General features: G+C 36.5%; 1 protein-coding gene across 1 annotated transcript in view; it reads right to left on the bottom strand.

Annotated features, from left to right (window-relative positions):
- Positions 1 to 7,299: 7,299 nt before the first annotated feature.
- Positions 7,300 to 9,789, bottom strand: part of FAF1 (Fas (TNFRSF6) associated factor 1) — a gene marked incomplete at its 5' end in the record, with an annotated part of 148,045 nt that continues 145,555 nt past the window's right edge. Inside the window, one exon of the mRNA XM_010180871.1 lies at positions 7,300 to 7,678. Coding sequence (XP_010179173.1) covers positions 7,595 to 7,678 — 84 coding nt within the window. The remainder of the gene's footprint in view (positions 7,679 to 9,789) is intronic.

Below are 9,789 nucleotides of genomic sequence, written 5' to 3'. Positions count from 1 at the left end.
AAGATTTTTTTTTAAATCCACATTACACTTTGAGGGCAACCAATTCCACTTTTTCGTGGAAGATAAATTCCTTGCTATAAGATTCTCATAAGTAATTATTTAAAAAAAATCTTTTATAATTTTCTAAATTAACGGGAATAACCATTTATTGGAAGAAAGAATCCATAAAAGCTGGAATTTTACATAAGTGATCAAACATTAGTTAGTATGTCTGTAACAACACTTTATTCTTTAACAGCTGTTTTTGACAATATAATTTCCGTTGTGCTTCTTTCACACTACCCCACACATTGGCTGCTCTTTATTTATGAGCTTGGCTCTTACCCTGCTGTGACCAGCCCCTTTTCGCCCATGCAGTAGTGCATAACTGCCATAAAGTTAGTTTAATTGGTCTCCTAAGGATTCACTCTGCTTATGGGAAATTATTTTACTCCCGGATGGTGACTCGTAACCCTATTGCCTCTTTCCGCACAGAGAGCATGACTTTTGCTATGCCATTTCTTAATAACCGTAGTAGCTGAGTACATTTCACCCTATTTTCTGTTTAACCTCAGTGAATCTTAAAGCAGGCATCAAACAGCCACCAGAATTATGGAATCCAGTGGTGTTAATCTAACTTTTCGTTAATTAATTCTGTTATTAGCAGGATTTTTTGTTTCAATAAAAAGTAGACTTATCAGATCACCACTTTGATTGATGATAATTTCACAAGGAATTGGTTTCGTTCCAGAAGTAGATCATGATGGCAGCTGGATAAATGCTAATAAAACTAGGAGGGCGTCTGTAAAGCAAAATTAGGAATTCTCAATGGTTTAAGTGGTTAGAATGTGAATTCTATTGAATCTGGCAGGTTTTGATTAATAAGAAATACTGCTCGTGCATAGTGATTCCTGGATGACAAGAAGGCAAATATGATAATAAGAATTATCTGAAGGAAAAAAAATAGACTAGAAAACATCTAAAATATAAGGAATGATGATAGAATGCTGTAGCTGCCAAAGTATAATTGTCAAAGGAGTAAACTGCACACTTGCCTTGATACTACTCATACCATGAAAGGACTGTTTTGTATCTACCAAGGCTTTCCAGTTGAGAGGACTTTAATGCTTTTAGTACATGTGAGTGAAACCTTTTTTCATATGACCAGGGAAGATTGGTAAACTGAAAGTTAAAATGGATTGAACAAACTTTACAAGGAATTGTAATCTTGAGAGCCTCAGTTCATTATTTTATTTGCTATGTTACAGGATACTGCAACAGCCACACAATGCCGTGTTTACCTTCGTCTAAACCACGGAAAAGTGGAAGCATTTCTTAGCAATTGAGTGTTCTCTGCAATTGACAGGATATACTTCAGTTCTAAAAAAAGTTCTAGATTTTTTCAATTAGATCTGCAAAAAAATTATTAAGTTCCTCTGTAGATGTGAGCTTATAATTGTAGTTCCAACAAAAAATCCCTTCTCAGTTGCCACCACATTTTAGACATTGTTGCTTTCCCTTATGCAACAGAAGTCCTAATTTGGGCATATGAAGCAGGTAGAGAGACCTAGACAAAGTGAAAAATATTTCTATGTACACTTGAAAATAATTTTAAAATTTCTAAAATGGCTGAAGCAGAATAGGAGGTTTAAAATTATAACAAATTTGGTATCTCAGTACATTGAGAAAAGGCAAGGTCATGAATGGGGTGCTGGAGTTACAAGGTATAAAATATGTAGGAATGACAGTAACTCATGATAATGGGGACTGTGACAATGGATTAAAGAAGGCATAGAGGCAAATAAAATAGTAGAAAACACATTTCAAGGTAAATAAAGACTTACTATTTTACTAAAAAAAAATAATCACCAGAGTAGCATTTATCTTTAAGACTAAAACTGTATAAAGACAAAGATAATAAAGGGAAATTAAGTCACAGGTGAAAAACGAAGATTGTAATCAAAACTATTTCAAGACTCTCAGATCCTAAAAGTACTCATGTATCTTAATGAAGAAAGACTCCAAAAGCCCCACCAGAAACAGCTGAGCCGCGTGGGCCAGCACATTGAAGGATGCTGTTGAAAGACGTTCAAATGAGGAGAGCAGAAAGGAGCAGAGCTGTGGAAAGTTAACTTTTGGAAGACAGAGAAGCAAAACTAAACAACTGACAGACCTTGAGGAACTATTGCCAAAGGTGTCAAAGATCATTAAAATATCAGAAATAGGAACTCTGCCAGAAAGATAAATTGAGTTATTTATTTTCAGGATGTAAAAGGAGTACTTAATGAAAGTAGGGCAATTGGAGGAAAATTAAGCTAGTCATTTGCAGTGATGTTTACTACAGTGGAAAAATCTTTTATTGAGAAAAAAGAAGAGTAACACTCAGAGATAGCTGGAAGCAGTGAGCAACAGTTTTCACAGTGAGGAAGGCTACCAGCAGTGACCCAAGGATCTGTGTGGGAACCTGTGTTATTCAAGGTACTCGTACGTATCTGGAAAAATTGATCAACCGTGAGCTGATGATATTAATGAATGATACAGACTCATTCAAGATGACTGGATCGAAAGCGAATAGCAATGAACTATGACTGTCACAACACAGAGTTGGAAAAATGGTAAAGGAAACTCATTGGTAGTAAGTACAAAATAATAATGGTGTTAACCAGTAGTTTAGTGAGCACAGGAACTAATGAAGCCTAGATCTATAACCAGCAGTTGAGTGACATTTTAATTGAATTATATTAAGGCTGCAGTGTGACTTCAGTCTTTATTACACATAAAAGAATCCACAGAGAAAAGCCCTAAGGTGCAAAATCCCTGGTATCTAATGAGACATTAAATCCCGATGAAACTTTTTCCTGCAGGTAGGGAACTGAGGCTGCTCTCAGGTTCGTAGTGACAAGGAAGAGTCAGATCTAGAGTAAGCCATGTTACCTCCTGCCTGGCTTCCTATTTCTTGAATTCTGAGCTGCCAGCTTTCACAAAACTTACAGAAACTTCAGGCAGCAAAACTTGTTTAATACCACTTATTTGCTTGAAATTCAAAAGTGAATGTAAAATTTAAAGGTAGTAACAAGGCAGTCAAACAATATTTTGAGTCCCATAATGAATATAATCCAACATAAATCTGCACTGTTGTCAGAATCACAGAATCAGAATATCAGGAATTGAAAGGGACCTGCAAAGCTCCCCCAGTGCAACCCCCCCAGAGCAGGATCACCAGAGCAGTCACACAGGAACATGGCCAGGGCTTTGGGTGTCTGCAGAGAAAGAGACTCCACAACCTCTCTGGGCAGCCTGGGCCATGCTCTGACACCCTCATACTCACAAAGTTTTTCCTCATCTTCAGCTTGAACCTCCTGTGCTCCAGCTTGGGACCATTGCCCCTTGTCCTGGCATTGGACATCCCAGAGCAGAGCCTGGCTCCTTCCTCCTGACACTCGCCCTTTCCAAATGGATCCCCATGAATTGAGGGCACCCCTCAGTCTCCTCTGCTCTAAGCTAAAAGAAGGAGCAGCCCTGCCTTCCTCTCCTGGTCATCTTCAATTTCTTACCCCCTGCATGCTCCACCTTCTCCTGTTTTTGGCCGATGTTGGTGTTCATACAGCCACTCAGCAAGAGGATCAGTGTGAAAACTACTCCAGCGAAAAAAACAGTTTAAAAACAGTTTTTAACTAGATTGGTTTGCCTGGTCCCAGTACAAGATAGGGGCAGAGGTGGCTCCTCTGGCAGCACTGCAGATCTTTACCAGATTGAGCATGAGAGACTGGATCTTGACAAGTTTAGAGCCAAATTTGGTATTCCTCCATCTCTTATCATCTGTGAGGAAATGGTTTCAGGTAGTGAACAATGAATCGCACTCTACAATAGATAGTAATTTCTGCTTGCTTTAATGGCCTGTCCAGAAAAAAAATTCTAATTAAAGCTACTGCTGTTGCCTTTTATAGAAGTAAAATGAGAAAAATTGGTGGTGGTATTGCAGTATTCTGAAATGTCTGACACAGGGGCTTGTTTCTCCTCAGGCCCATATGACTTAACAATATGGGAAAGCTTCAGTGTAAAGTAAAATTCAGGGAAAGCTACAGGGGAGAAGGCAACCATCACTGTTTTGAAATAAAAAAGTATCCTGTGCTTTGTCAAATGTTTGAAGAAAGGACTCGGTGCTTACCTTGATGTACGGTGTCAGTGCTGTGTGCTCTGGAGGGAGGCACCATGGACTTGCAGAGAGGAAGCCTTGGCTCCAGTGGGGAATAGCGCAAGACGTCTCCATCTTTAGCATTTCCTACTGACCACAGTTTCTGGTTCTGCCTTGTAGGGACTCTTCACATGTATTCTGTGGGTTTTTTGCTTTGCTTTGCTTTGTTTGGAGACCTACTTACATGTTTTTTTTCTTGTTGTGGACCCCATCTTTACAGGACCTAAATCTTCCCGTGCATTGTTCAGGGAGCCTGGACGTGAGGTTTGGATAATGAAGTGCTTCAGTCCTCCTGTGAATCTGGGTTATGGCAATTTTGTTTTTCCCCACACACTGAAGAGTGAAATCATATCGCTTTTTAGTATAAATGTTACTGTAATTGAAAATTTATTTTAAGTTTCTAATGTCACTGAGTAGGTACAGTTTATGAAAGCCAAAGTCCTTTTCTGCTACATTAAAAAGAATAAACAAAACCCCCAACATAGCTCCATTAGAAACACCCTCAGCACTCTCACTCAATTTAAGAGCACGTATGCAGAGAATACAGAGCAAACACTTGTGTTCTGCATATTCTCCAATAATGATTTTGAACACCTATGTCAATAGGAAGTTTCTCCAGAAGCCAGAGTGCACTCCACCTTCCCTGTAATGCTCTGAAGGCCAATAACGAAAGCCGACACATCGTACAGGATTCTGTTCATTAACAGTAATTCCTTAAGACTTGAAACCAATTCATTAATCACGTTAATGATATTCCATTAATGTGAAGAACCTGAAGATAAAAAGGTAGAACCAGGGATATGCTCTGTAGCAACAGTTTTAGGGTAATACTGAATTACAGAATTAGTCTGTAGACTAACTAGAGAATTAACTGTGTCAGCGGAGCACGTGAAGTGAACACCATGGTTTAGGAGAGCAGAAAATGATGGCACAGAATATTAATGATTCTACACAGGGACTGGTTTGCACTGAGGGTGTACTTTGGAAAGGAGACTCTAGATGGTTGCTTTTTGAAATCAGGCCCAAAGTATTTAAAGGACCAAAATCATAAATGATTTAAAGAGTGATACACTTGTTTATGTTGTGGCAGAATGATCCCTATATACTGATCTTGATATCTTTGTATCAGAGGGCAGTAGTGCCACCACTTTGAACACTTCCAGTTAGTTATCACTAGAACATTTTGATAATGACAGCGTATTTTGCAAGATGAACAAAATGAGGGAAAAAATAATAAGAGTTTAGAAAAAAAAAAGGCCAAACAAACCCTGGGAGCACTGACTTCAGCAAGTTCAACAAATATTCAAGCCACATTTAATAACTTTATGAAACTAGTATCAAAGTAAAGAATATATAGTCAAAATACAGAAATAAAGTTGAGTGAGGGAAAACAGCCTGATGAGATCAAACAAAAGAAACAGAACAGATTAATATAAACATGTTAACTGAAAGGTCGCTTTGCTTTGTGTAGCAGTATTTCAGCAATTCATTTCCTCGACAGCCAACTTAGAAGGAAAAGCTAATCTGGAAAAAAAAGATATGCATCACTTTAAAATCCTGTTGTATGTGATACTGTGATTGTTTGTAGAAACTGCATCACCCCAGTTTGCAACCTACGTTAATTTAATAGACACAGTAGATTTTTTTGGTAAGAAAACAAAAGTTTAGAATGAAGTGTCTGCATTCAGCTTTCCATTACACATACATTAATCTTTCTATTGGCTATAATTAAGTCTTTTATTTGTGAACTGCAAATGGTTAGAATTTGCTTACACTTCCAAACCTTTTGTTTGTCATAGATACTTCACTTCTAAAAGTGTCTGATGTAGCACTCACTAACTACAGATACAAAAGGTAGAATAAGGCTTTCCCCGCTCAGAAATTTGCATTTTTGGTAAAGGTAACAATATATCAGCTTCACTAACACCCTAATAATAGGCATACATTTAATTTTATATCACCATCCTTCCAAAGGAAAAAAGAAAGACTAAAAGACGTGTGCAATTGTTTTCTGCTTAGTACAAATTTTTCAAAACAGAACTCATTTTGCTATGATAAACACTATGAATTACATATAAACATATGTGGAAAACAGTGTTCCAGGCTTTAAAAAAAAGAGTTTGATTAGAAGATGAAGATTCTGTAGTGCTATTGTACACTATCCTGTATGCCCAGAGATTTAAAAAACAAAACGAAACAACAGTTTGATGCAGGCTCAGCATCAACTGTACATTATGGTCTTAGACTCAGTATGCTCATTCTATGGTTGAGAAATTTAAAGTACCAGGTTTTTCCACATCAGATAGCTGGGCGTTGGTGCATACATTTCAGACAAGAGATCTAGGATTTCTTTAATTTGAGATGGGATCAGTAACCTATTGTTTAAATGCCCAAAGTGTGCAATAAAAAGGCAGATTTCTTATTACACTGCCTCTTAAGATACTCATTGTTTGATGAAACAAACAAGGTGCTTTAAAACAGCAGAGTAATAGGATACAAACAAGAATGCTGTTAAACTGCTAAAATGGGAACTGCCCTTTCTTTCACAATGAGAGATAAAGAACTTTTGTATCTGGTATTTGAAAGGTTTTTAACAGCTGATATCCAATATCAGCTGATTCCTGAAGTGTTGGCAAGACACCAGGTTTCTGGTACTGGCCATTTCTAATGTTATTTAAATATTCACATCATGCAATAAGCAGTTTCACACGCTGCAATGTAATGGAAAATACTTCCTAAACTGAATCAGAACTGAGACCCAAAGCAGAACCAGTAAATAAATATCTTGCATATATGTCATACTATATTCTCCAAACAAAACCTTACATCTTATCAAAGAAGTCAGAAAGTACTAAAAAAAATAATATGCTTTCTACTATAATACTGTTAAATTTTCATGGCTGAGAATGTCCCGTTATTTTTTTCTGCCTTTTTAAATTAGTTGACAAAGTAGAAATTCAAACACAGAAATAAAATGCATATATATGAGAGCACTGGCTCAGCGAGATATCAAATATACAGCATTCTAGTGTCAAAAGTACAGGCAGAAATGTCCAAGATTTCTTGGTGAAAAAGGGGCATTTGAGGAGTAAAAATTCTACTTAACAATCACTCACATTTTAACAGTGCATTAATTATAACAAAAGCTGGATGATAAGTGAGCAACAGAGTCATAACGTTCAGTGTTCACAGCAGATTTTATCCTCTGCTCATGTAAATGAGGCTGGAAACATATACTCATGTACGTGAAAATTTAAGTAGCTATGTTTTTTTCAATTTTTTCAGGATTCTTGCAAGAGGCAAAGTTGTGACATTGCATTGAGTTGGATGATAGTACAAGGTGGCGTTGACAGAAGTCTTCCTTTCGATGCTGTGCCTCTGGCTTGTCAAAGGGTGATCAGTCTTACAATCTTGTTTGCTCTATTCTTTTGCCTCTAGGAAAAGGGTTTCTTGAGGATACAGTTTTACCTCCAGTAATGATTTATCTGGATCCAGCTGGGTCACCTGTAAAGATAAGAACAGGAAGATATGTGTAAGTGGACTTTTTTGAACTGTTTATCTTCACAGGGCAGATTTTCACCGGGGAGATTTTTGAGTCCCTCCATCAGTGATAGCTGAAGTTGTGAGTATGAATTCCCAAGATACATATTAAGAAATATACACTGTATTTTGTGTTATTATTTTGTAATCACAATAAACAGAATAATTATAAACAGAATCTAGGACATGAATTAAGAAGGTCTGGTTTTCTACCATAAACCAATGTGTGAGTATATTTGTTTCTGTCAAAGTTACAATCTTTTGGAAGGATTACTAGAACACATGAGTTAAGATGAAAAATAGAGCTGTAGTCTCAGATAAGTATCCTAAAATTTACATCAAACTGATGGTGCAGGCAGCATCGCCAATCCTACATGATCTCTCCGACAAAAGGGGAAACTTCTCTGCCTTTATTTTCCTACTCCCTTTCTTGCTCCAAGTCACAAGGTGAAGCATCAAATTTTAACACACCTTGATGCTTATCAGCCACCTCAACAAACCTAGGCTGGGAGAAAACTGCCCATTTTTTAATTGGTTATTTTTCTGTCATGCTAGCGAGTTTAACTGGCATAGACACAAGTCCAGTCAATACCAAATCCAGTGCAAGTTGAGTAGCAAAAGCAGTAAGTTGAAGGGAAGACACAGGGCCCTGCTCCTTTAATTGGAAATGAGATGCTAAACCAACTCACCATATGGTGAAACTGCATCTCAACACAACTATTCAAGTGTGTACTTATTATGAATGTGTATATATTTATATATGTATATGCATGTGTGTCTATATACATATATATGTGCATTTTAAGTGCTATGCATCTATTTATCATTTACGTAGGCACTTATGTGTGTGTACACTTGTATGATAGGATTTTTCCTTGAAATCTTGACTCCTCACTGGATTTGTAAACGTATTTATGCAATCACTTGTGCAGGTGGGCATATAGGAGAATGCCAGTGAGAGTTAAATGCCATGCAATTTGGAAAATAATGATACAGGCACTATCTGCACCACTATTGCCAAAATTCTTCAGCATTTGGATCTTAGCACCAAACACTGTGAGCGGCTCAACATCCTGATTATCCCATTACCGACTTTCACTTCAGGCACATAAGCAATTCTCAGTTTATAGTCAGCAAGAAACTGTTGTGTGGAGGATTCTATTTAGAAGCTAGACTGCTGCCTATAAGATAAATATCTTCTAGGAAAATAAAATTTAATTGTCAATATTACATAATATAATTATTTATATAGACAAAATAATGAAGACAAGGACCCTTCAGACATTCTGGTTTACATGCCAACACTGTGACACCCTTCAGAAGATTACTGCAAAGCTTCATATAGAAATATTAATATTATTTCTTTTAATCTTGGCATTTCCTGAAACATTTCACTTCAATTTTTAAACTTATTTTTCCTGGTAATTCTGTTTTAGTTTATTTTGCTGTGTAAGCACATGAGGGATCAGAAGTTTGCTTGTGAATAATAGATGATTAGTCTTGTGCGATAGGTATAAATGCAGATGCATACCAATAAACATTTTTTCCAAAGTTAAATTTGTTTTATCTATGATCGTATCACACCACTGCTTTCTAAAATTATTTTTTTAAAACATTAAGTGTCAAGCACACAAAGTACTATGAGTTAATAAGAAACACTAAGTGTATTTTTCCTTAAAAGTATAACTTATTAATCCTGTTACCAATTAACAAAAATGGTATTGCTCCACTTTTTCCCCCCACTAAATCAGGCAAACTTAAAATATATTTGTATTTCCATTGCTTTCTTGGATAATTACAGAGAATTTATTATTTAAACAAATATTAAAAGCTTATCACTTCCCACGTCCATTTAGAACAATTTAATTTCTCTTCTGACTGCACAGAATTAAAAACAAACCGGAATTAAAAAACCCCCAAACGGATGCATTATTTTGATTCCCAAAGCAGCAACATGTTTTCTTAAACTTCATGTACTTCATGTGTGGTATTGCTAAATGTCTGAAGAGAAAAATGATTTCTAAAAACCAGACACAATTTTAGATTCCTATTATCTACAGTCCAATGATGCATTC

Source organism: Mesitornis unicolor, unplaced genomic scaffold (assembly GCF_000695765.1).
Source record: "Mesitornis unicolor isolate BGI_N332 unplaced genomic scaffold, ASM69576v1 scaffold6953, whole genome shotgun sequence".
Taxonomy (NCBI): Eukaryota; Metazoa; Chordata; class Aves; order Mesitornithiformes; family Mesitornithidae; genus Mesitornis; species Mesitornis unicolor.
This window is presented reverse-complemented; position numbering and strand designations above follow the sequence as displayed.